Source organism: Diadema antillarum, unplaced genomic scaffold (genome assembly GCF_040938485.1).
Source record: "Diadema antillarum isolate AM-2024a unplaced genomic scaffold, OU_Dant_1.0 scf00000075, whole genome shotgun sequence".
Lineage (NCBI taxonomy): Eukaryota > Metazoa > Echinodermata > Echinoidea > Diadematoida > Diadematidae > Diadema > Diadema antillarum.
The window spans coordinates 5,365,016-5,392,792 of NW_027270964.1; the positions used below are offsets into that span (position 1 = coordinate 5,365,016).

The 27,777-nt window shown below is 40.9% G+C and overlaps 1 protein-coding gene across 1 annotated transcript in view; it reads right to left on the bottom strand.

Annotated features, from left to right (window-relative positions):
- Window positions 1-419: 419 nt before the first annotated feature.
- The window catches only part of LOC139717460 (guanine nucleotide exchange factor subunit RIC1-like), a 78,339-nt gene continuing 50,981 nt past the window's right edge, over window positions 420-27,777 (bottom strand). Inside the window, exons 7-31 of the mRNA XM_071628967.1 lie at window positions 23,406-23,497; window positions 22,794-22,882; window positions 19,439-19,583; window positions 18,884-18,926; window positions 18,055-18,198; window positions 17,276-17,414; window positions 16,520-16,620; window positions 15,603-15,803; window positions 15,097-15,262; window positions 14,125-14,232; window positions 13,467-13,615; window positions 12,563-12,691; window positions 12,009-12,108; window positions 11,657-11,784; window positions 10,891-10,937; window positions 8,616-8,740; window positions 7,687-7,829; window positions 6,845-6,931; window positions 5,727-5,998; window positions 4,919-5,089; window positions 3,900-4,006; window positions 3,176-3,481; window positions 2,468-2,642; window positions 1,495-1,683; window positions 420-832 (exon numbers count right to left, since the gene is read on the bottom strand). Coding sequence (XP_071485068.1) covers window positions 592-832; window positions 1,495-1,683; window positions 2,468-2,642; window positions 3,176-3,481; window positions 3,900-4,006; window positions 4,919-5,089; window positions 5,727-5,998; window positions 6,845-6,931; window positions 7,687-7,829; window positions 8,616-8,740; window positions 10,891-10,937; window positions 11,657-11,784; window positions 12,009-12,108; window positions 12,563-12,691; window positions 13,467-13,615; window positions 14,125-14,232; window positions 15,097-15,262; window positions 15,603-15,803; window positions 16,520-16,620; window positions 17,276-17,414; window positions 18,055-18,198; window positions 18,884-18,926; window positions 19,439-19,583; window positions 22,794-22,882; window positions 23,406-23,497 — 3,597 coding nt within the window. The 3' untranslated portion in view covers window positions 420-591. The remainder of the gene's footprint in view (window positions 833-1,494; window positions 1,684-2,467; window positions 2,643-3,175; window positions 3,482-3,899; window positions 4,007-4,918; window positions 5,090-5,726; window positions 5,999-6,844; window positions 6,932-7,686; window positions 7,830-8,615; window positions 8,741-10,890; window positions 10,938-11,656; window positions 11,785-12,008; window positions 12,109-12,562; window positions 12,692-13,466; window positions 13,616-14,124; window positions 14,233-15,096; window positions 15,263-15,602; window positions 15,804-16,519; window positions 16,621-17,275; window positions 17,415-18,054; window positions 18,199-18,883; window positions 18,927-19,438; window positions 19,584-22,793; window positions 22,883-23,405; window positions 23,498-27,777) is intronic.

Genomic DNA, 27,777 nt, shown 5'->3' on the forward strand with positions numbered 1-27,777 from the left:
AACCCATTATTTGACCATTAATCCAAAAAAGTAATTTTCACCAAAATTTTAGATACATCTTGTACGAGGTCTTGTCACCCCAGCGACGATATGCTAAGCAAAAGTTGGTTCTTGAAGCCTCCTCAAGAAACTTCAAGTAGCATTTAGGCTCTGTATAAACAGACAGAACATAGCAAAGGCAATCCAATTCGTTATCAGGCGCTGCAGGTCAATGCCACCTAACATAAACAAACCAGCAGACATAACCAACCACCGTCGATAAACATTGCACAACACGCATTTTTGCATTCATCACCCTTGCGCTTCCATGCAAACGTGGTATTCAAAAGCATTGACCATTTATCAGAGGGGAACTCAGTTACTAAGAGAACAGAGACAGTCAGGGCTTGCTTGGGTGAAACCTAAGAGGGGAGCCTGAGCAGTATGAACAGAAAGAGCTTTCAAAACGGGTTCAAGGAGGTTCCAAAGTTTGGTCTTAGGGTATCTCTCTCTCTGTCCAATTCACACACATCACAGTAGGAACTGCAAGCTTCGTCAGAGAGGATTCAGCCGGTGGGTAGCCAGGGGGCATGGGGTAATCTCCCCCCTGTGTCATGAGATGATGCAGGCAGAGTCCTCCTTCTCCTCCTCCCCTTCCTCCTCAAAGACCTCGTCCTCGCAGGTCTCGGGCTCGCCCAGGCTCCCTCTGGAGCTGAGTCTCTTGAGCTCGCTGCTCGAGTGTTCTGAGGCGGAGGAGGACCTAGACCGGCTAGGCGAGGGAGACCGCTCCAAGATGTCCGCCAGGACGCTGGCCTGGGGCTTGATGGCAAGAAGGAGGGGTTTGTAGGCAGGGCTGAAGGAAGCAAACAAAAATGGTCATTCACTATGATGTATATATCAATTACTTTAGTGTCATAGCTATCAAAAGTTTTCCTTTGCAAGCTGTTCCTAATATATTTCTAGATTCATAGCAGTAGTTTCATAGGAGTTGTCATCATCATAGTTTTGTGATAGCAAACAGTATCAAGTACTTATTAATGTACCTGTACAAATATTATTTGATAATTGATATTTTGGGAAATCTGGTTATGATGAGATTGAGTAAATTAAGGTTTCTGTAAAATTAACAGAAAGTGTCAATCAGTGGCACAGCAAATATCATAACACGGATCAAATGATAAAAAAAGGAAATCTAATAAAACAAGCAAAGCATGTCAATTAAATAGCATGTGCCTTTAGGTTGGTTTGATGGCAAAGTTTTTATGACGAAGATACCAAACACTTCATGCATACATCTACAACACAGAGTTTGAATTAATTCTGGCTAGAGATTCCATCATTTCATTCATATTTAGTAAGGCTATGTTTTGGAGACAGAGAATTCATATACAACCATTGTGACACATCTCTCTGGTAAACTGATGTTAGAATTAGAGTGGGAGCACTTTGGATGAGACTATCCCCAAGTGTCTTACATAGAAGGTTGCTACGAGAATTAAAGACTGTGAGTCTCACCAGTCAGTGTCAGCCCAGACTTCCAGGTGGGAAAGTCCCTCTTTCATCCTGGTGACGACATCACTCGGGGCTTCCCCCAAACTGGCAATGTTGACCACCTGGCTGAGAGCTGACCGGTCGCGTAGTATGATGGCTATCAGTAGACCCCACTCCAGGCATGATGACTCTAAGACTATCTTCAACAGGTACCTACATCAAACACAAAATACATCATGTTACACCATTTCACTTTGATAACGTCTACAGTCATTGCAAAATTTCGTAAACAACAGACAAATATTCCAATATTTCATTTATACTGCTCCATGCCTTAGTGTCAGTACATAAAGTCAACACAGTGTACATGATGATACAATGTGCAATGTGCTACTCCCAAACCAAACGTCTGATATCCAGTATATCTCACATGTCCAAGTACGTCAGGTTACATCTGCTCTGGATATACTGAGATATGAACAACTTGTCTGAATGATTACATAAGACACGGCAGTGGATCATCACAGAGGGATAATACAAGCGACTCCCATGAAATTGACGTCCACAGGACCAGCCATTTTCTTTCGTTACATCTAAATTCCATTATAGCCGAAAAACAAAGTATACATAGACATATAAAGATTACAATTTGGGGATCTTAAGTTTATTTGGTTGTAGGGAAATTTTGTTATAACTGTGTTCATTGCCAGTGAAGTGCCCTGTACTGCACAGGGGTTTGTTGAAAGAAAGAAAAAATCCAAGTAATAATCTTATTCACTAAATCATTTATTCACACTCAAGTGAAAACAGCCAGGGAGTTAGCTATGCGACAGTTTGTTTATGATTACACTTGGCTGTTATTATGTAGGAGAGAAACATTTCTTTTAACCAGATTATTTCTACATGTCATTAAAACTCTAGCTGTCTTTGAAATGGTAAGTAACCTTTCTGAAGGCTGTCTACCAGTCTAGGGCAAGTTGAGAGAATCCTGGCTAACCTGAGTTCCCTTTCCGACTGCTTTGGTCCGTTCTGGACAATCTCCCTGAAGAACTGCTCCAGTTCGTCCACAGTCACGTTGTTGGACCAAAAACTGTCCTCCAGATTGTTGTCCCCCTCTCCTAGAAGGCTGCCCTCAGAGGCCTCCGTAGTGCCAATGCTGGTCTCGTCAGATCCTGAGAATGCAGATAAACGCCTGTTAGTGTCCAGCAGATAATTTATACTCCCAGGGTCTAATAGGTGTCATGTGGAATGTGAATGAAATGGAAAATTATGATGAACAAGTTTAATGTACAGTGCACATCACGTTCCATTCCAGATGAAAGCAACTTTTCTGAAATTTCTATTGTGTGCAGAATGACATGCACACACTAAGAAACAAAATGTTGCAAAGAGAAAATACAATGTAAATATCACACATTTCCTTTCATCTCAATGTATTAAGTTATCATATGGCATGAAACTCGTTCTTTACGAAATTAAAACAAAACTTTGCTATTTAATCAAGTGTCGGTGATCTGCAGCACTAAGTGGGACATCTCCTACGTCACTATGCCGACAAAGTTTGAAAACTTTAGCGAGTAGTCACAGACAGCAATCAAGAAGGCCACCCTCAATGTTTAAAATATTCACAGAACTAAACTAGTTTTCCATCATTGGTAAAGTGACCCAGCACCTGGGCTGCTGTGCAAACTCTACAGACACTCACCTTTTGCTGAGGGATGTTTGAGCATGGCCTCCTCCGTCCTCGTCTCACTGTTTGTACTCTCAGACAGGGTGCTCTGGGTCCGCAACAGCTTGTGGTTTACCACACCCCCTTGACCACTACTGCTGTTGCTGCCACTGGCGGCAGCAACGGCAGTGTTGGGAGGGGTGGTAGCTCTGGTCTGGGTGTTTCCACGACCCATTCCACCGTACCCGACGGAAGGAAATAGGTTGTCTGGGGAAGAAGGTGACTCAGCCGGTGTGTGGACTCCATTCAGTGGGTTGCCTGATGGCGTAGTGGCTCTGGACACTGTGAAGCGAGAGTGACCGAGGCATAGTTTTGTGTTGGGTGGGTTCAATACAATCTTCCTATAGCGCTGAGCAAACTACTAATTTACAAAGTTGGCATGTATGACTGCAGAAAGTAAAGTAATACTGAAGATAAATGCCCATTTCTCATCAAATTTCCTCTCAAGCTTCCTTCCTGAAATATATAGATATTTGTTATTTTTCACAAGTAAATGATATCATATGAAAGATTGCACAATGATACAATTTTTTTCAATACAAAGAGCCTGACTTCCATTCACTTCATCTTCAATTTTAAACTTCTCATTCACCGTGACAACTGAACTGGAAAGAAACCATTCAAGCATATGACTGCTGTGTATTGAAGACTTACAAAGAGAATGACATCATTTGAGGTTTAAAGGGAAATATGAACCTACCATGTTTACTCCCTGAGGGACTTCCCACTAAGGGTAGAGGCCAGTTGAAGTCTGAGTGTAATCTCTGCAAGGCATCCACAAAGCTGTCCACTCTAGCCACTCTTGTCCTGTTATTTTCAAGATATCAATAACATCCATGACACCACTGGACTAGGAGCATCAGGGACTATCAACATTGTTTATTGTTGCTATATCATACAGATATTGCCTTTTTGGAGATGTAATATAACACTTTACATCCCTATGGGAGATATATTTACCCCAAGAGAATAATTTTCATGAAGTGTGCAGCACTGAGGGAAAATATTGCCTCAATGGGAAGATATAACTCTCAAGGGCCTGTCAAGTGTTATATCACAATGATAGATAAGGCAATATTTGTCATACTATGGTATACATAAATAAACATAATTTCATTGTGGCATGGACTCACACCAATTTGGATGGTTGTAAAGTTAAGCATTATACATCCCGTCAGGAGCCAGTCAAGTACTGGAATTATATTACCTGCAGTGACTTAACTGCTCACAATGTAAAAATTTTGATCCTTGCTGCATAAGTTATATGATAACATTATGATTCGTGAGTGACCAGTTGCGCATGATGAATGTAGTCCATTTAATATCACAAAATCACTTCATGTCAGTGAGTTATGAATGTTTGAAAACTACAGAGGAATCAAAATGCCTTAAACTCTGTATTAACAGGTGAAACATTCAAAAATTCTATGTAGACACATGTTCTGCAATTAACTACATTCGTCACATGAGGACTGAGCTTCTCCAGTAACATTGTATAATTCAATTCCATTTTGCATTAACTTTAATCCATTTACTAAATTTTCTTTAAAATCTGCAAGACACAATCTTGTGAAAATCCTGTCAATGAAGGGGCATTTCATTGCAAGCTGTAATATCAACAGCTATTGAAAGATAGTGGTTGCCATGGTTTTGACACGGGTACATCACAACACTGATAAAGCTCCTTCCTCTCCCTCCTTCCCTGTGAAGACCACTCACCTTTCCCTCACCAACCATGAGGTGAGTTTGAAGTCCAGGTAGCCAGCAAACATGCCTAGCTCCCTCAACCTGTAGGCTGTCAGCAGCTTCTTGGCGTGTCTAGACAGGATGAGATCTATGTAGAACTCCTCTGCTGTGGAGTCTGGCAGGCTGTTCTGTCTAGACAAACTCCTAATATCACACACACACACACACACACACACAATGAAAGGACACCAGACATAGCGATGTGAGCAATACAAATGGGAGGCAACAATGTCCTCTTATAATGCAAACTACCACTGTCGATACCAAAGTTTAAACTGTTGCTATGGATACATCTAGACAAATCATTGTAGGTGATTAATATTAAAGCCTAATGATGTGCTCTTACCATGGCTACATACTTTCTGCTGCTGTTGAAAAATATGTCTCGCACAACTTTACATCAAGCTCAACATGTGTGCCAAATCTCTCTCGAATCGCCTGAAAACTGGAGAAGCAGTTTGATTTGCAACATCTGCACCAAACTGACTGCCTGCCACCCAACCCAATTCATAGCATACCCCCTTCCAACTTCATTTGGTGGGGGTAAACTATTATAAATTGCATTTTGCAAACATTCTCAATTGTTTATATTTGTCTCTTAATCTTCTACCTCTATATGACTGTCACACTACTAATCATTAAAAAAAGAAACAAATCAAGAGGGTCATAACAGAGCAGCTTTAGGACCCCTACACTTACATCCTTGAGGGATTTAGGAATTCGTGTCTACTTGTTACCATTATACAATGAAGTATATGACCAAATGAGGATAGCCCTTTACCTCTTGTCCCCTGAGCTTTGTTCAGCCTGTTTCTCTGACCCCAGGCTAGCCTTGGAGCTGTGACTTGGATGTCTGCCTCGAGTCTTGGGGACATTCCCCGACACAGCCGCCATCCCCACCCCAAGGGGGAACATGTGATGGTTGGCCAGCGGAGGAGGGGTGCGGGCCGAGTCCCCATCCCCAGAACCAATGGCCCGCAGGAAGCGAAGTAGGTCCCTGCACAAAGACCACTCACAGTGTTCTAGGGCTGCATCAAGCAGCTGAGTGGCATGCTGTAGGAATACAGGTAGACAACATTAAGTTATGCATTCACCATTGTACATAAAGTTATATATTTACCATCTTACATCTAGTCATGCATTCACCATTTCACATCTATTTATGTATTCACGATCTTACATCTAGGTATGCATTCATCATCTTACATCTAGTCACATTGTATGTGTTCATCATCTTACATCACATTATATACTCATCATCTTAAAACAAGACACCCTGACATATTCAAATCACAAATCTGATGAAAAGAACAGGGAAGGGGATTGTTTCATACTAAAAGAAGCATCTCTTGTTGAAACAGTCTACAAATCTTCCATTCCAAAGAGAAAAAATAATGGAGCAGGAACTGGGTCCCACACGTCTTACATAACAGTCTGGCACTCTCCTTCATATGCTAGAGTGTTTACATGATATCATGTGTTGTGCCAAGTTGTAACAAATTTACAAATGGGGTCATAATATAACATGTGGGTAAAATTCTTTTCACTGATGGGCTGCAAATCAGAAGGAAATAACAATGTAACCTAGTGCTGGTGTGTAGGTGTTTGTGGCATTCATAAGTACATGGTAAATAAAGTTTGATAAAGGAACTACTCCCTTTAATCAACACAATGCTTCGTTCACTGATCAGCATGAATGTATTGATGCAGCTGCTTAAGAAAGAACTGTTATCCTCCCCACCCTTGTTGAATGACAGTGACATTTGTGTGGACTGAGATACTATTGCCTAAAGGCTTACACAACAGCTAGTCATTTGTGGGTGGGTGGGTAGTCAGTGAAACAGGTTGGAAATTTGTGGCTAGCTTCATGGGTGCAAACAGGGTGAATGAAGAACTCACATGTTTGCTGGCCTTGACCGTTTCCAGGTTCTGTAGAATGATGAGGTAGGAGGCTGCTGTCTGTAGGCTGCCTGTTCTCAGACACTCCTGGTAAATGTCAAGGATAAGAGCATAGATGCATGTATTACCACCAGAGAACTCAATTCACAGTTGCAGCATTGCAAGCTATGGTAGTAATGTAACCCAAGTGTCATGTACTTTACATTCAGCTTGTCTGCCTTTCAGAAATACCTTGCAGGTAAAATATCAGTGGTTATAAACAACTGACATGTACTGGTTTACTGAACATTATGCTGGACAAATATATTCACTTTGAATTCTCATTGCAATTTCTACAGTACTTTGAATAATACAGACAGCAATAATGATTACATCAAATTCACTCTAGTTATTCTAGTTGGTCTAGTTTTCTATCCTAAAAACTATAATTACTTTGTAATATTCAATCTAGTTGTCACCAAAGTATCACATTCATCACTCCTTCCATATCCTGACTACACACCTGTTGCTGAATTGGACATCATAAATGTGGCACACTATAGCTAGACACCAGGCTTCACTGTAGCTAGACATCTGGCTGCACTGTAGCTAGACATTAAGCCACACTGTAGCGTAACATCAGGCCACATTTGAACTAGACATCGGGCAATACTGTAGCCAGGCAACACTGCAGCCAGACATGAGAGCATACTGTAGCCAGACATCAGGCCACACTGTAACAAGACATCAGACCACACTGTAGCTAGACATCTGGCTACAGTGTAATCAGACTTAGGCCACACTGTAGCATAAAACATTTCAATCACACACATTCACTACACACCAGTGATCTCTAGACTAACCTCAAAGAGATCCTGAGGGTTTCCGACAGAGGCAAAGAGGTACGGCCACAGTGCAATCTCTGTCTTCCTAGCACAGTGGACCACTGTCTCCAAATACTGAGGAAACTCCTGGATGAAGGCTACTACTCGTGGTAATAAGGCATCTACAGAAACACAAACAAAAACCCTAGTTTTAACATCAGCATAGTCATATTGACAAAGTTGGCAGCAGTTTCAAGATCACTGAAATTCACCCATCCCGCCCAAAGGCTACCTCTCCTAAAATACAACATTAGGGGTGGGGAGAGGCAATGCAGTTGACTCTATACCCCATGCATGAGCCATGAATGACCCCATATAACAAGGTCGCTATTGAAAAACAGCCATCATGTATGGTGAATACACATCAGGGGATAACCCAATCAACAACTACTATGTCAATTTTTATTTCTCCTATTTCAAAGATGTGTGTCACTAGGGTAATTACTCACATGACATATTGAACTATAGTCTACTTGGTTTAATCATATGTGTGGCTTCTCTGTTCATTACTACAAAGCAAGCTCAACTCATCTCATATCATACATGACATCATCAGAGCTTTTTTGCCATGTGTACAGTGTACCTGTGTATTTTGTGATGTAAGGGCTGTACGACGGGCTGATCATAATCTGAATGGTAGATTTACAGTTCACCGCAATTAACATATTTGAGTGTGTGAGAATGATAAATACCAAAGGCAAATACTTGTCTAAAAACCAGTTCTGCTGGAACCACACACCAGTTTGATACAACCTATCATGTACCTGATTCCCTGTGTCTTGAAGGCCAGTTTTAAATGATATAAAAAATTACAACTCAAATACATTGAGGGCTACTGGGTGCATCTGAGAAAGCTGGGTCACAGGAGGATGATGAGACACATCATGAGTAGAGTGACATAAGTATACCTGGTATGGGTTCTGAGGCTGTGGCTTCCTCTTCCAGTACTTCATGCAGCATGAGTTCTAGGACGTGAGAGAAGTAGGGTAGGGACATACAGCTCCTGGCGATCTGAAGGGCATGCATGCCTAGGCTGTAGGGGGAGACACAGTAAGAGAGAGAAGAGAGTCAGGTGGGGACTGGCCCAACGCTTCCTCCTTTCGCTGCACTCTGGACAAACTCTACCAGCTGGTATGTACATTGTATACAGAACCTGAATATGCCACAAGAACTTGCTGAAGCTGACTTGGTTCCTTCTGTGGGACAAGATTGCGTAAAGGTGATTCCTCAAATCTCTCCTAGGTGCTTTTATTTGGACAAGGAGGTGACTACCAAGGCACCACGGTGTCTCAGACAAGGTGCCTCAGTCAGTTTCAGCAAGTTACCTTTCTGCCTTCTTGTCCTAAAGAAAATGCCTACATGAGTTCCAATAGCTCACCTTGGAGCCTACTTGAATTCTAAGTAGCCATCTTAGCACTTACTTGTCCCTCTGCACGGCACCTAGGCAAGTTTCATCAAGTTGTCATTTGCCATACACTTGAGCTTCCAAATATGCATTATTAATTAAATCAAGCATCAATCCAGTTGGGAATCACAACAGGGCCACTCAATTTAGTTACCATGTACACGCAATGATGAGCTAATCCACTCTTCACATGACATATTTCACAAATCTCATCAAGAATCATCATCCATATCTCAACATCTTTACTCCAGATTGCTGTCAGCATTTCAAATTGTACCCTTCATTTATGTGTGTACCCTCTCATCCTCACCGACATATCCAAAGCATCATTTTCTGAAGTCCATGAAATAATTGCAAGACAGACATGGCATATCATCCACCAACTGCCACAAAACTTTTATTCTATATACTATTCTTTAGAGTACATTTAGTACATACATATCAAGAGAAGTGGGGAAATTTCTCTTGATATAGCTGGGAAGTGGGAAAGATTGCTACAAATAGATTATATGCCCTGCACCCACTTTCAGCTCATTGCATGCAGTCACTGCACTACAAATCTAGAACCTAATTTGGAGCATGAGGAGCAGTTTCAATCGTGCCCAATAGAAGCCCACTGAGCTAGCCTGTAGTTGATTACCACCCAAAAGGGGAGAAAGGGAAGCCCTTTAACCAAAACATTTTTGTAGTAATTTGGGTGTTACATACCTACCAACCATCAAATCATCAATGTCCATGGCTGGAGAAAGACTGAACAAGATCTCATATCTTTTATTACTAAAATCTTCCATTACACATTCTCAGCCTTTTGAAATGGAAATGAGTTAAGTGTAGCAGGTAAGAGTCAGCTGGCTAACACTGTACAGCCAGCCAGTATGTACTCCTTGAAAGCAAGGATCTTAACACAAATTGAGATACGTATCATGCTTTACCATCAGCTTTGTTGACTGTGTTGAAATACTGTCTTGAATGAATAAAACAAAGGGATTCTTTAAAGACTGAAGTAATAAGAGAACACAAATATTTTACACTTTGTAATGTATGTAAGATTACAATAAACAACAAAAGAACTACACATACCCAGTAAGCAGAGTTTTCATGCTTCAAATGAATCTATCTATCACATCATTAAAAGTCTTGCCCCATGAACTTTCCAGGTTGAATGTTTTATCATATGCGTCACAATGTATAGAACAGTATACAAATGACGCACAGGTCTGAGTGCGTCAGTCGGAATTGTGTGCATTAGGTAACTATGGAATGCTTAACCCACTCGGCTTCGCCTCGTGGGTTTAGGCTAAATTCCATAGTCACCGCATGCACACTATATTCCGACTGACGCACGAAAAGACATGTGCGTCATCTGATTTATAGAATGGGTAATTTTCTTGCCAAAAACCCATTTTTCTATCGTGTTACCTGATGACAAATTTACTGGATGCATTTCCTTTTGGCTTGGCATAGACGAGAGCTCGAAAACCATGCATCAGTTTTTACTGGACGCACGGCCAGCCATGCATCAGTAAATACTGATGCATGGTTGTTTTAGCCAATAGGCGTCTCGTACTGAGTGCGCGAACGCTTGCATAGTGCGCAAATCTTTGTTACAAGTACGCGTACTCTTGCTACAAGTGCGCGATAACATGTTTACCACTGTGACTCAGCGTGCGGCCAGTAAAAATCAACACATAGCTCTCGACCAATGAGATCGCAGGATTCTCGCTACCCATTCTTTAATATGTACAAATCAGTTTGAAGAAAAGAAGATCTGTACTTACTTTCTCCTCAGTAGCTGCCTCAGTATATGATGTAGATAAATTTGTGTCTGTAAGAAATGCAAGAGCACAATGAGCTAAGCATTAGATAGCTACACACAACTGCTGTGACGGACATGTAGTACCAATGCTATAAACAAGGACTCAGAATTCTGGACTTACCCTAACATTTGATTAATTGGTTTTTTATTTGATGAATTTGATTGGAATGGCTGTATGTAAACCACATGGTTCAGCTTTTATGAAGGGTGTGTTCTGTTGACCTACTGCAAGAAGGATATTTATGAGCTGCTGGCTGTATAGGCATTTCTAATATGAATGTATCACAAGGAAAACCTAAACTAAAATGTGTTTGTCTGTGGTAACAAGAAGCACATAACAAAATCTATTCATAGCAGCAGGTAATCCAAAGAGAAAACAGAACATATCTATGAATGTGGGAGCAAATATTAGATCCTCTTGTTAACAAGTTATCTATTGGATCGAACAAATCAAGGCTCCGATAAAAGTACGACAATGGAAGAATGAGACACCCACAGTTAACAAGATTATTGTACATATCAAAAGGACCATACATGTACTTTTATCTCATTTATTCAAATTTGACTCAATGTTGTACATGCTGATTTAATGTAGTCGCAAGTAACAACCTAAATATGTGCAATACACAAAGATCATAGATAGTTGAAGGATATGCATATTCAGAAGATATACTGTAGGAACAATCAAGGTAGAGTTAAGAGGGAAGTATGACCATCTTTCCACTCACTGTTCTCTCTAACGTTGTGAATGGCAAGCTGGGGCATCGACTTCTCCTCTCTACATTTGGGGTCAAGGGTTCAAAGTTCAGCAGGTCGCAGGATGCACCAAGCACCACTGCATCCTCAAAGAGCACAGCTGGATGGGGAAGAAAAGAAAATTATTAAAAAGTACATAATATGTGTGTCAACCCAAGCGAGAAAAAAAAATGGCGAAACCTCAGAGTTACGGGTTTAAACCTTCACAATTCAAAGATACAAGAAATCTGTCCATCTCCGATGTTAACACCGGATAAGATATTCCACCTAGCTTCTACCAAAATGGCCTGATGCGAGGTTAAATACAAGTGATAAGAGTCTCACCCAGAGGGTATATCCTGAGTTGGAATGGTAGCATGATGCGTTTGGACAGGAAGCTGTGATGTTGTTTCTCAGACTGGTTAGGAAAGAGGGGCAGCCACACCTGAGAAGAAAAAATGTGGAAAAATCAGGGAATTAAGATCCTTTGGCAGTAATACAATGGCTTAGCTGTCTTGTACAAATAACCAGTGTGTAGCTTTCAAAGGAGCCCTTGTGGTAACTTCAGGTGAGATAAACAGGTTCATGCAGTTCATTAAAGAAACACAAGTGCCACCGATTCAATTTCATTTAAAGCATCATTCACAATATCGGCTGGTTATTCCGACAATCAATACTGCATCCACACATATTGTAGAAGCATTAACAAATAGGCACATGTAATTCCACACACGATTATCATGACAATATTGACACAAAATGCTCACAAGAACAATTTTGTGAAGCAATGGCACCTCATACAATCAACCCATATTGCTTATCTTCACCTGACATTGAAGAATTTGTCATTAAAAAAAAAATGGAAAGAAATGATACCACGAGTAAGAGGAGGCTCTTACCTTCATGCCTGCAGCTCCACAGCCTAGCCAGAGGGACTCCATGAGGTGTGGCTTGATAGAACTAGACCTCGTGGTGGTCCACATGTTCTCTACTGATGAGGCCAGGACTATCGGAGCAAGGAATGGAATCTGTGACAGGACAAGTATGATACAGAAACCGCATCAAAATGATTCCTTCAAACATTTTAACTCCATGTGGGTTTTTCCAGCATGAATATGATAACTTGAGCACATTAACGCAGTTAACGCATTGAAGACTATTCCAAAGCATACTTGGGCAGGTGTCTATAGGAAATATGTGTTATAGTAAAATCAGCTCGTCTTCAACATGTTAAGGAGTGGTAACACAGCAATGCAATTCAGGGTATCGCAAATATGAAAATGCCTCCAGCCCCATTTCAGATGCATTGTGGGATGGCTCAGTAGCAAAGTTGGATCTGATCTGGGCTGCATCTCCCCAGACAGATTAGTACGCAAGCAGCGTTTGTGTATGCAACCGAGAAGAGTTAGGAAAGAAGGGGTAGAAGCAGGTCACAACTTTCATCCAGGGGTATTTTGAAGATTTCTGTGGTTATCATCATGTGACCAGCACATTGCAGCATTGCAGTGACAACCATGACTTTAATGGTCTCAAATCAGTCAAATTGAAAACCTATATTCTGCTTTTACGCCAAATTCAAACCAAGGAAAAGAATAGCAATGGACAAAATGTACACATTGATTGCATTGAATCGTGTTTGAACGAAGACACAAGCTTGACAACAACTATGCTACTGAACTCTACCACAGTGCATCTGTGACAAGGCTCTACAACAGTGCTCTGCATATTGGCGGTATCCCACATTGGCAAAAGACATTCAATGCAGTCTTGATTTCAGGAGTTTCTCCAAGTAAACCAACTTACTTCAGCCTCTTTGTTTTTCCTCCTGTCATGGTAGTCATTCTTGGCCACAGGGACTCTGGATCGATCTCTCTGTAGCATCAAGACACGGCCAGCCACATTGATGATAAGGCTTTCTGCCTCATAACTCTGGTTGGTCAACTTGGTGGACACTGAAGGATACAAAGTCCAAAAGCTCAGATCAAACTTCTTGCATGAACAAGTTTAACACAAAAGGTATTAATATGATTTCTATTTGTCAATACTAACGAATAGCTGCAATTGATGCATTAAGAACAAGCAAATAACATTATACTGAACAATTAAACAGCCACATCCATTTATACAAGTGAACAATTTGGTGAATCGTATCATATTTTGTGATACAGAACAGATATGATGATAGCTGAAATGACAAAAGTTAATGTGCCAAAACTTCTGAAAAGAAAAAACAAAATAGTGTATTTGAAGAAACTGTAAAGGAACCAATTGAAAGGGAACAAAGCAAGAGAGCTAATATTATATTGTACATTTTACAACTCCTGTTTCTAATAGGCACGTTTGCACGTATACAAATGACAAAGACAAGATGGGTGTGAAGAAGTAGAGGCACAAGAGAGAAAGGGGGGAATAATGTGAAAGCTGGCTCTAGAAAGGTGAAGTAAAATGACAACCTACTCACCTGATTCAGTCCTGAGTGATGTGAGTGTTAGGGACACAAGAGATGATGGATGGGGCACAAAGTTAGCCAGAGACAGGTCCTGTATCCTGGTCAGAGTTGCACTTGGGGCTGAAAGAGACAGAAGTAGACGTAACTCCGTCACTTCATTCATTGTATCTTGAATCAGTCAGCAATGTACATCTTTCATCTCTTAGCAAAGCTATACTAGATGCTTCTCATGCGAAGCAAGAAGCCTTATTGCACATGGTGAATGGAGGATTTGAACAGAAACTGTTAATAAAATGGTGAAAGGGATCCTTATCAAGTGACTGGCTGCAAGCTTTCACTTGACCAGTCTTTCATTTTGTCTAAATGCCCAACTTGACTTCTCACCAGGTGTTAAAATATTAATGACTGGTACCAACAACTGATCATCTGTGCTCAGCTGCATCATCTGTGTATGAAAATTGCATTGCAGCTTGTAACATGTGTGTGGTTCATTTTGCTTGGAACTGGTGCTGATGGCCTGATAATCCTGAGGAAATGACTGCTGCCAAATTTTAATAATGTCACAATTAATAAAATAAACAATGTACATCATTTTCGTCAAGGGTTTATAAAAATATCTACCCTCTGTAACTTTTAAACAGTCCAAAACATTTGTTGGGCCATTTGGTTTCTCATCCTGAGAGTGAAGGTTGATGGCCTACTTTGACAGTCAAACCTTCATCTGCAGAAATTTTGATCTTATCGTGGAAATCAAGTTCACTCATGTTATGTGCTTAATGCCTGTGAGCAGCACCATCACATTTCTTTCCTGTAACAAATGTTCACTTGTTGTGATATACTTAATACATATTGTATCTAATTCACTAACACAGATAATGAGACATGACTGAAAGTTGATGAAACTAAAATGGGCAATTGCTTTGGTAATGTGTGTGACACATCTCCATCAGATGTAAGACAAAGATAGTCTTGATGAGATCTTACTGGCTGGTCCTTCCTTGGTCTCTAGGCTGAAGAGTGATATGTGGTAGTCTGCACAGAAGACTATCACCAGGTCTTTGAAGACATTCAGCAGCAACACTTGGAACGGGACCTTGAGGATGAAGGCAAAGGCATTGTCCAGGTTGCTGCCTCTGGGGTACACTCGTAACTACAGCAGAGAAGAAACCATGACAAATGTGAATGGTTTGCGTTACCATGGCATTATGTAAACTTGCTACAAATATTCTTTAAGCACAATTTGCCTCAAATAGAAAACTGCATTAGTACAAAACTTCAGTCAAAGCATTAAATTAGCAAAGTTGTGTGGAAACCAACTGGTACACTTGTATTTAGAAAATCATGACTGTTAAATCCCAGTCGATAAACAACACATAGGTTGCCATCAAATATCTGCCTAATCTTGGTTGCTGTTCAACTTGCTTTCTAGTCAGATGGTAAGAGTGTCTGCTGTGGGAAAAAAAAAGTGCAAGAAAGAAGTTGGCTCTCACCTCTTCTCTGCTCTCGTAGTGGTTAAAGCAGGCTGCTACGATGTAGTCGCCCCACCAGCACAGCCCTCCACTGACTGACATGTCCTTCTCCTGGGTCACATTGCCGAAGATCTTCCACCTCTTGCTACCCAGTGTACAGTGGGCCAGACCATAGCGGCCTGAAACAGCTATACACTGACCTATCCTATCCACTGTCGCATGCTGTGAGGGCAGACACGATGAGGGGACGAGATTAATTACAGTTATGATTCAAACATCCACATCAAATACAACAATTCTATTGAAAGAAAAAAAAATGATAAAGAAAGGATAGGGAGGGGCCACTGAAGCACATATTGCTATACAACAGTCAGCAATCATAGCGTGTTTCTGACTAATGTATAAACCATATATTTAGCCAGTCTCATTTTTTGCGAATAGAACCCGACTCATAAAATTTGGGGAAATAAAAACCTCACAAAATACATGCCCTATAGAGTAAACTATTAAAACACAGCTCTTCTTGATGATTTTCTGCTTTATAGAGATTTGCATTCACTTTATGGCAGTCACTCTCTAATCACAGTACAAGCTGTCAAAGTAACTATCACAAAATCCAGAGAGTGACTCCCTGGTAACAGGTGCCACTTCATGTTTCATGGTCTGAACCCTACAACAGTCTACCTAAGGTGAAGAGTTAAAGTGTCTTCTACTAGTAATCATGTGACTCTGTAGGTCACCTGACTGTCTGTTAGGTCAGCTAACTGCCTGCTAGGTTGGCATGTCCTACCACAGTTTGTACCTGATGTCAGACATACAAGACATACAGCAAAGTTGGCTACAAAGCACAAAGTCCAAAACGCTAGTGACAGAAGCGAGGAGAAGTGTGACGAGTGCATGCATTGTGTGAGGTGTCATCACATTGTGCTACGTCTCACCCTGATTGGCCAGTTGCTGTCTAGGTAGTTCTGAGGGATCTGTAGACAGTGCCACTGCTTGTTGCCAGCCAGGATGTTACTACTGCATGCACTTTCCTTACCTACAGGACAGAAACACCCAGGATTTATATACATGTACCAGTCATTACATATGTGGTAAATTACTGACAGATTTATAATTACCAAATAATCTCAGTCTTTGATTCATGCAGATACTGTTAATGAGATTGGCACAAATTCTGCCTTGAATTGTACAATAATACAACTTTTTCAACTCAGCATGAATTTGTGACCACATGAGGTTCAACATTACAAACAAATACTGGTGCACATGTGGCTTTCTGAACACAGCATTTATGTGTGCTCTACTTTGTCTGTTCTTTCTAAACAATCCAGCAGAGCTAGAAAAGTCTTCTATTTGCAGCAAAAGGTGTCATGTACATGACAAGTTAATCCTCATCTAGGTCATTGTATGTGGCCACTGGCTAAGTAGCTTACATTGAATTTGATTCCTACCTATCAACAATAATGAGTTTTAGAACTGCAACACGAATGCAAAGACGATGCCTCCTCCCAGGTTGGACAATAGAAACAGCTGTCTCATACATGTGCAGAGTACCATTTTTTTTTGCGTAACAGCGTTGTCTTTAGCATTCACGTCACATATCTAAAGCTCCCTACTATATTCTGGTAACATCCAGTAAATACTACGGTGCTGTAATAAATAATGAGCTTCCCATGCTTTTGCACACTCACTGGTACCATTGACGGCTGGAGCCCCCGGGATGGATTCGTCCACTGTGAGGTCCGAGTGGCTCTGGGCCTTGACCACTGTGCCTTCACAGCTTAGGTAGATGTGTCTCTCTCCCTGCAGTAACAGGTGCTCACAGTTGGCCTGGGGGGAAAAAATGTGGACATCTGGTCAAATCCATCAAGTAATTTCCTAAAATGTTCATGTTAGATATATCCCCATGTACAATCTTTAAGTTGAGTAATAGTTCTACGGCAAGTCAGAATGTACGATCTCAGTATAAATTTTTACACTGATATAAAAATGATTTGGACAGATTTCTTCCTGACTCCCAAGATATATTCTAATTCCTTCGGGGGCTTTCTGCAGTGTAACAATCCCAAGAAATGCAACCATATCAACCTCAGCAGTCTAGTGGTAACAGTTCTTCTATCTGCAAGTTATCATCCTTTTTTGACTGCTGCAAGGGGACATCAGTTTAACAAATTGTGCATGCTCTTTATTCTGTAACACTGACCACACCAGATCTTTAAAATAGCAGATTTTGCTTTCGCCTGCATTTCAGGACGGATGATGTTATTGGATACCAAACTCACAGGTTTGGGGGCAGAACCACAATGTCATGAAGTGAAAACTGAAGTGGGGGTTGCAAAATTGGTGGACAAGATGAGTTGATAGCAGCCATTCAGCACAGCTAGAGAATGAGAATGGCATCGACATCCGTACAAGAAATAAACCTTCAACATTGACCTCTGACACAGGTCAAGGGAAAGGTCACACTCACCATACAAGGGTTCATGGTCAATGCACTCTTGACAAATGAAAGCTGGATGAGGTTGCCTGTGGAGTCAGGTGAGTTGTCAGGCAAGCCACTATTAGGGGAAGGCTTCTTGGTGGCCCAAAGGTTGTAACCTTCTGGACCCCATTCCTACAGAAGGGTCAAAGGTCAATGGACAGGAAAATGTCTCACAACATCCAGCTATATTAAACACTTCTCATCGCAGTACTACAATCAATGTGTGACTCCAAGGGAAATACCATATGATGCGTTGATTAGGACAATTCATACATTCTGCTATGAAATACATAGTGCAATATACAGAGATCCTATTCATCTCATTTATATTTATTCATTCAAATACTGCAGATTCATGTTTCTTGCTGTATGCAAACTCCTACCTCATGAACTGGATGTAATATATAGAATACATTCTAAAGTTTGCTGCATAATTTATACCATCACATAAATATACTTGACGATTAAAGAAATATAAACCTTAGATAAACAGCTACAAGAATAGTCTTTGTGTAAAATGAGCAAATTAATAACAAAATATTTATGTAGCTTGAGCACCAATTACTTCCTACATGGATTAAGTAAGTGGGAAGAGGAAAAGTAGAAGAGTACATGTAGTATCAGCTATATACAAAATCGCACTCATTACTGCCAAACAACTTGGAATCTTCAAAACAACTGCTACAATTACAAAGAACTAATCCAAAGTCATGAAGAGCTGGTAAATTCATTTTGGTGTAATACAAGTCGAGACACAGTTTACAGTAGCCTGATAAATCCTCAAGGGAGAGAGAGAAAGCTAATGGGAAGAGCTTACCATTGACTGTATCTGTAAGAGAGATGACCTGGACGGATCAGGGCTGAGGGGAAGATGTCAGGTGAATAAAAATGATTACTCAAGGAGCAAACACATCAAAAAAGCATGGCTTGACAGCTTGGCATTATGTGTCATTTGCCTGAAATTAGTCTGTTGTATCTTTACAAAGGGACTATTAAACCATAGACTTACAAATTTACTGCATGTAAAATATGTTGACACCCAGTTTGACAACTGCAACTTGTTGTCTACAACAAACACCGATAAACAGCAATCCATTAGAAAAGGATGTGATACTCAGGCAACCATGGTATTAGTGAAAGATAATTCCTGTATACTCTGAAGACTGTGTCACAACTGAACCATAATTGAGAACAATGGAACATTATGTATATATGTACAAAACCAGATATCTACTGTATATATGTGACATATGTTACTTTGTAGTATTTTTTTTTTCAAGATTTGAAGTAAAATTTGTACATAAAGCTGTTCCTTTTTCTCCACAAGGATACGGAGTTTTGAGACTGCACAGTGCTAACTCTACATCCTCACCAGAAGTCACCCCCTAGGGTGCAGACAAGGAGGGCACCAAACGTACTCCACAGTGAGAAGCCACCTTTTTTCCAAGACATGATTACTGCGCTGCCCTCTGGAGTCCAGCGTAGACACGTCACAGCTCCAGCAGCCTGGCATCCATCTGTGAGAGGGACATTTCAGAGTGTAATGAATCTTGGTATTCAATGTGAGCAACTTAGCTGTATGACTACATGTAATACAATAAATAGGCATTTTCACATCAGCCCGATGTTTCGAAATAGCGCGCTATTTTCTGACTTGGGAAACTGGAAAATATCTCGAGCTTGGATTTTTATCAGGCTGATGTGAGAACGCCTAATGATAAGTCCGTAATTCTCGGTATCACCACGAAACCTATAGGTGCCGTGCACAGAGCAGCATTTTAGATGCATAATGGGATAGCTCAGGGGACAAACTTGCCCCGATTTTTGGCTGCACATGCACTCAGATCACACTCTGTCTTTATCCAAGGGTATTTTTTGTTGAAGATTTCTTCGCTTTCCATCATGTGACCAGCACATTGAAGCCTCGCAGTAGTGAACCAAGACTCTAGAGACCGCAAATTAGTAAAATTTAGAAACTTTCAACTCTTTTAAGCTAAATTATGGCCAAGCAAAAAAAGGGGTAACAACAGAAATGCAGACAAATAACTCCATTGAATCATATGGAAATTACAACTTGTGTGAGACAACCAGAAGCGAACAATGGCACCTCGGAATCCCACAGTGCATCTGTGACAGGGCTCTTTTGCGTGCACAGAAGTTTTCTGTGCACTGGCTATACCAAGAATTTACCTCACATTCCTTTTTTTTTTTGAGAGAGAGAGAGAGAGATAGAGGGAGAGAGAGAGAGAGAGACAGAGAAGGGGAGAGGGGGAAAGATAACAGTTTATCCTGGACCTGGCAGTATCTGCAAATAGTGGCCACATATACATTGTATACGCTGAAACATCATTTATGCATAAATTGATATGGAAAAAAAGCTGTTCCAAATTTGCTGAGGGGTCATATTTTGACAGTTTGATGGCTGGAAAAGAAATCTACATTCATTGAGAGTAGATACAGTATATGTATCTGATAAGGTAGCTTACAAAGCAGATAAGTGAATGTGAGACCTTGCTATTCCACAAGTACAAAGAGTGAACACCTGTCAAACTTATGCAAACACACTAATTACCACCATGTATCAAAGAGGGGCAAGATTAGGAATATCGTGAGTTTGGTGCTAGATGATGCAGACACGAATACACTGTTTACAGTGGGCTTGAGAGAGTACTATATCCATCATGCTGTGGGACTGTAGACTGGATGTCTCCAGGGTCAAAGGTCAAGAGACTGAGGGAATACATCAGGGACATGTGATGTCTTTGCCATGAGTAATGGCAAGCAGAGTGAGCAGTAAGATGTAGAGAACTCTGAAAATGGATGTGGTGGTGACGGTCTCCATTTTGGTAACATAGGCATACTGAACAGAACACAGTACATATTCTTTGACTGCTAAATATTAACATACACACACACATGCAAACACACACACACAATTAGACAAATACACTAGGTACACTAGCTGAAAAGTTGCTCTTGATCTGGTGGAACATATTTTCTGCAGTATTTTCATTCCTCAGGCACTGCAAGATTTGGTGCTTCAGAATTTAATGTTAAGTTTTAGTACAAAACAAAGATTTTGAGAGATAGAAGCCTTGGATAATCATTATTTCTTTAATCAATTCTATTAGAAAGTCTGGCAGTACTATGCATGCGAAAGAAATCCTCTTCACATCAAATGCACTATTTACTTGACCACAATGAATGAGTGGTAAATAAGTCATGTTAAGAATGCTGACTGAGTTATGGTGTCAAAGACAAAGAAGACCACAATAATAACAACAATATGACAAAAATGTTGATGCACCAAAACCATATTATACTTGGAAGGTGGTACGAAAGAGCCATGAGGCATTAGCATAGCAAGACACATTGGCCTGCTTGTTGGAAATGGTCAGAAATATTGCTAATAAATTATCTTGAGGTTAGTTCTCACACACTGAGGAGGTACCAGTATTTATGATTGTAGGTATCATCCTGTGCAAGAAATGGAATTTATTACTTCTGGTATATATATAGGTTCTAAAAACGAAGCACACTGAATAGTCTGCCGAGTTAAACTAGGGCATTCACTCCAGCTTCCTGTTTCATTTACAAAGTTAGGACAGACTTCAGATCAGATCTAGTTGGGAAGGATACATTGACATCCAAGATGCATAAAATGTGGCAAGGTGGGTGCAAGCATGGACCTAATACACATGGACTGTTCACTGCAGTCTTTCTTTGATGTAGTGATCGTCACCGACACCTGATTATGTGCATCTTAATGAGTACATTCAGGTGTCTGGACAATAACGATTATGTGGTCACGTATCATCACTAACAAAAGAATCTTTTCCCTCATTCCAGTCTTGTTTCGCTGATGTGCCTTTATCAGATGGAAATGTCTTTGAATAAATACAGATGATGAGGAGCAGCAAACCTGAGATCATGACAAATTTTGTGTCAAAAGATGGGTAACTGCTGATTCGCACATTTTCGCACACGCATAAGACCTTGCCTAATGGCAAGATATACCTGTTCTCCACCATTACCGTCCCTTTTTGCTCTTGAATAAGCTGGAGAAAAGTGAAATATTGAGATCACAAATGACAATCTTTCTGCCAAAATGTTAGCTTTCTTTTAAAAACTGCCTGCTTCTCTCAAGCGAAATTGTTTGAGGTATGATTTCTTAACATACACCACAACTGCACATTCACTTTACTTGATTTTTGTGAGTTATTTTCTTCTGCGCATATAGTTTTAGATTTCTCGAATCTCCGTCTTGTTCTTCTCCCGGCTTGCTGGCAGTGACGATCATGGGATCAAAGCAGTGAAGCATGCTAAAAATGTCTTTGTGGCGCTTTTGAGATGTACGGGTGCATGAATTAACTAACGATACGATGAATGTCCATGTGTATTAGGTCCATGGTGCAAGACACTCTTTCCAATTAGCCTTGTGAAACAGTACCTAACTTCTGAGGATGGATGATCCTAAAATTGTCCCTAAGATCAGTTGAAGTGAACTTAAGATTGATTTCAGAGCTTTGTAAAACAGGCACCAGAAATAAGAGCCCATGGTCCTTGTCAGGCCCCCATCATAATTTAGTACATGTATGCATAGTCCATGTAGCTATACACACTGACAGTGAATTAGTACAATTTTTTGGCACAATATGAAAATACACTCATTCCGAGTCTCCTCAGATCAATGCTACTAATTGGCTGTGCAATAAACAGATTGTCACCTGGGAAGTCACTAGTAGACAGTGTGAGTCTGTGTGACACCAGCATGGCTCCAGTGATCTCATCCACTGCAAACACAATACCCTGGCCACTGAGGAATAAGAAAGAAAACATCTATTAATTGATTGATGCAAAATGTAATTTGGATCCATATACCCAACATTTCAAAAACATTTATCTTCAAACACTATACACAACTGTGTCCTAATGCAGAATCTACACTCACATCTTGAAGCCTTCATAAGTAAGTCAGGCTATTTTGAGCCACTAGATGTTTTGACTGATTAAACTTCAGATTTAGTTAAAGATACCACGTGACAGACACTGTCACAGGCTGTCCTCGATTGTCATTCTGGCATTTCTGGCGGCACTGACTGTACAACTTTTCATTTGAGCCTCAATGGCAACCTCCTGAATGACCTTGGCTGGATCTTTTCATCTTTTGCAAAAATGTCAGAAAGCATATGTACTGATTAATGCCCTGAAGGTCTAAAGAACACATCATCTTTCAACATCTGCTATAGTATGTACATTCTTTGTACAATCATCCAAACAGTGTGATAGTTGCGATAGACACAGCCTAGTACAAATTGTACATGCTGTGCTCAACTCACTTGGCTAGTCCAAAGACGATGAGGCGGTATTTGTGATTGACGGCGACACAGGTGGCGTTGGAGACATCTGGTGCCCATACTGCGTGCACACCCTGTGGAAGAAATCAGATGAGATAGAACCGCTATCAATGTCAAACAGATCAATACAGCTAGCGTCATCATTGGCAGGAAAATCTATTCACAGCTCCACACTCTATGTCTGACTCAAATATTCCTACAACGGATGGATATCTGTGCTTTCTTACTCCTGCATGCATTTCAGATGTACATTATTTTCCTAGATATTTGACAAGAAGAAAACAACAGAGAGAGAGACAAACACTTCTATCTGGCTAATGATTATGCTATACATCAGGTTCTCAAACAATATAATTTCAATTTCACAGGTCCCCTTAGAAGTCATACAATGTGACCATGGGCTAGCATCAGTCAATTTTAGTAGGGCAATGATATATTACTACCCATTATATACTTGATGACTATAAAATGTACACTGTATTGAGATAGAAAAAATGAGGTAGGTTGTAGATTAGAAACAAACAGAAAAAGGAATTGACTAAATTACTGCAATATGAATTCAAGTTTTGAGATCTTTCGGATTGCCATCCATCATGCATTTACAATGGAGGTCAAATGTTACCCATGTACTGTACTCCTACAATGTGTTACGACCAAAATCACTCGGAGAATGATCGCACAAAAGAAACAATCAACTGATGTTCAGGCGGTTTATTAACAGTAATATTGTGGGTACAGACTGGTAATCGGCGTCATATCAGTACAACAATGATCAATAGAAACAATTACAAATCGGTAATGGAATCACTTACATGCATCCAAACTATCACAAAGTCGCTACAATTCCCTGGTAGTGTCCAGATACGATGTTCGATGCACAAATGAATGATCCGCGATGCACCGATGAATGATTCCTGCGACTTAAATCCAGAGGCACAGGTTACAATAGTCCGCGTTATAATTCCAGGGTACATAGATGTCCACAGTAGATCCACAGTATAATGTTCCCAGCGAAATGTGCAGAATTCAACGACCACGTCCAGTCGATGCGTTGAATGATGATTCACTTTATATTGTCCAGCTAGGAATCCAGCCCGTCACAGCTTTGCCGTAGCAATGTCCATTGACATAAAAACATGGAGTCCAATGAAGGCACATTAATTCTCTGCAGGCAAAATGTCTCCCAGGCCAAGTATCTCCACAAACATAACAGGTCAGCAGGTAACACAGGACTGACTATAACAAGTCGCTTCAGAGCCAGAAGTGACGTAACTCTCAGAGCAGAGGTGTTGGGTACTCTGCCTACTGCAGAATTTCTCTGGCTTATATACTATCCATTCACCCCCTTCTAGCACATTCTATAACTCTCTCCAACCTACTAGCCAGTCTAAGTTCCAGGAAACTTGGATGACTCACTGCCTAACTATGTACAAAACATCATTACCAAGAATAACTACCAATCACATTGGGCTACAGGGACAGTGCCTCACTCAGCCAAATATGTTAGCACTTCCCAGAACATTCTGGAATGGGTGAAATCAATCTAAATTGAGTGAGCTATAAAGTATTTCCTGCTACATGCATGTACTGTATAGCTACATTGCATACCACCTAGAAAATTCTCCACTGATCTGGTCAGCCTGTATGTACTATATCTATACCACATAGAATGTTCTCCATAAATCTGGTCAACCTGTGTACATACACATTAAAACAACCATGCATACAGTACATCATACATGTACATAATTACTAGTATGTACATTTGTGACACCATCCCCCATGGGAAAAAGAAAGCCTTGCCGTAGCAAGGGTTTCTTTTACCTTCACAATTTCTCATTATTATTTATAGTGAATGTGAGGTAAAATCCAAGTCAAGCTACAATAATCACATACTATCACATGTCTTTTGGATAGCTGTATTCATTCCATGTTCTCTTTTCATGGATACCATTTACAATGATATTGCTTGGATGCTCAGCGCTTATACAATCATATCGAACTGTTTTGCACACATTAATGAATATGCTAAACACATACACTGAAAATGATATGCGGTGAAAACTTTTCACCTTTGATACTCTCTTCATGTTACACTCTTGACAGAGCGTCGGCAATTACATTGTTTTTGCCTGCCACATGTTTGATTTTGAGTGCATATGGCTGCGTCATCATGCTCCATCTGAACAACCTGTTGTTCTTCATTTTGAACCGGTCTAAAAAGACCAAGGGGTTGTGGTCAGTATAGACCGTGATCTCCCCTTTGCTATTTGTCAAGTACACTTCGTATTGTTGGAGGGCAAGGATGAGACTGAGAGCCTCCTTCTCAATTGTGGAGTATTTCTTCTGGTATGCGTTCAATTTTTTGGAGAAGTAGCTAACTGGTCGTTCAGTGCCTTCGTCATCCTCTTGGAGCAAAACCGCTCCCACTCCTACATCGCTCGCATCTATTGCCACCTTGAATGGCTTTGCGAAGTCAGGAGCTGCCAAAACAGGCTCATTAGCAAGGACTGCCTTTAGTTTCTCGAAGGCTCTTTGACACTCATCAGTCCAGGTGTACTTTGCCTTGCCCTTCAGCAGGTTTGTTAGGGGGGTGACTACAGTGCTGAAATTCGGTACAAATTTCCTGTAGAAACCAGCCATGCCCAGAAATCTGAGCAACTCCTTCTTGGATTGGGGGATGGGAAAGCCTAGTATAGCCTCTACCTTGGCTTCTCTTGGCAATACTTGTCCCTGACCGACTACATGCCCGAGATACACCACTTTGGCCTTTGCAAATTCACTCTTTGCCAGATTAATCACCAATCCGGCCTCCTTGAGTCGATCGAAAAGTTGCCGCAAGTGTGTAATGTGCTCCTCCCATGTGTCACTATACACAAGGATGTCATCAATGTATACTACACAGTGGTCAAGTCCGGCAATGATTTGGTTTGTCAGCCGTTGGAAGGTGGCTGGAGCATTTTTCATGCCGAATGGCATTACTTTGCATTGGAACAAGCCATCTGGTGTAGCAAAGGCAGAAATTTCTCTGGCTTTGTCGGTCAAGGGCACTTGCCAGTATCCCTTGAGAAGGTCTATTTTACTGACATATGCAGAATTTCCGACCCTGTCAATGCAGTCTTCTAGTCTGGGAATGGGGAAAGAATCTGTTTTCGTCACGGCATTTACCTTTCTGTAATCTATACAGAATCTTTGAGACCCATCCGGTTTGGGCACCATGACGATTGGGGAGCTCCAACTGCTTTTACTAGGTTCTATTATGTCATTGTCTAGCATGTATTGAACCTCTTCCCTTACTTTTTGCAGTTTGCTTGGGTTTAGTCTGTAAGGGTTTTGCTTGATAGGGTCAGCATCTCCTACATCAACATCATGTACAGCCAGAGGGGTGCAGCCTGGTTTGTCTTTACACAGTTCTTTGTACTCATGTAACAGAGTAGTCACATCTTTCCTCTGATTATCAGGTAGGTAGTTCAGTGCCTCATCTACTTTCCCTAACATCTCTGAGTTAGACAACCTGGCACTAGAGGGCTCACTTCCATTCTCATCTTGAGCTTCTCCCTCTTCATCTACTTCTTCTTCTACCACCTGGGTTACACCTACCGGCTGACTAGCCTTTCTCTCATAGTACTCTTTCAGCATGTTTACGTGACACACCCTCTGATCTTTGCGTCTGTCTGGCGTACTGATCACATAGTTCACATCATTGAGTTTCTTTTTGACATAGTACGGGCCACTGAACTTGGCTTTCAGTGGTTCACCTTGTATGGGCAGCAGTACAAGAACTTTGTCACCTGGGTTGAAAGTTCGGGCTTTGGCATTTTTGTCTGCCTTTCTCTTCATGGAGTCTTGTGACACTTTCAAGTGTTCCCTAGCTACCTCACAAGCCTTTGAAAGCCTTTCACGAAACTTTGACACATAGTCAAGTAGGTGGACCTCATCATCATCAGTCATGAATTTCTCTTTGATGAGCTTCAGTGGGCCCCTAACTTCATGACCGTACACCAACTCAAATGGGCTGAAACCCGTCGACTCATTTGGGGAGTCTCTCGTTGCAAACAGCAGGAAAGGGATGCCCTTATCCCAATCCTCGGGATACTCCTCACAAAATGCCCTAATCATTGTCTTTAGGGTCTGGTGGTAGCGCTCCAACGCACCTTGGGACTGGGGATGATAAGCTGACGACTTCAGCTGCTTCACACCCAAACGATACATCACCTCTTGAAATATGCCTGACATGAAATTTGACCCTTGGTCAGACTGCACTTCCTTGGGCAACCCATACCTAGTGAAAAACTGCACTAGAGCATCTACCACAGTCTTAGCAGTGATATTTCGCAATGGAATAGCCTCTGGA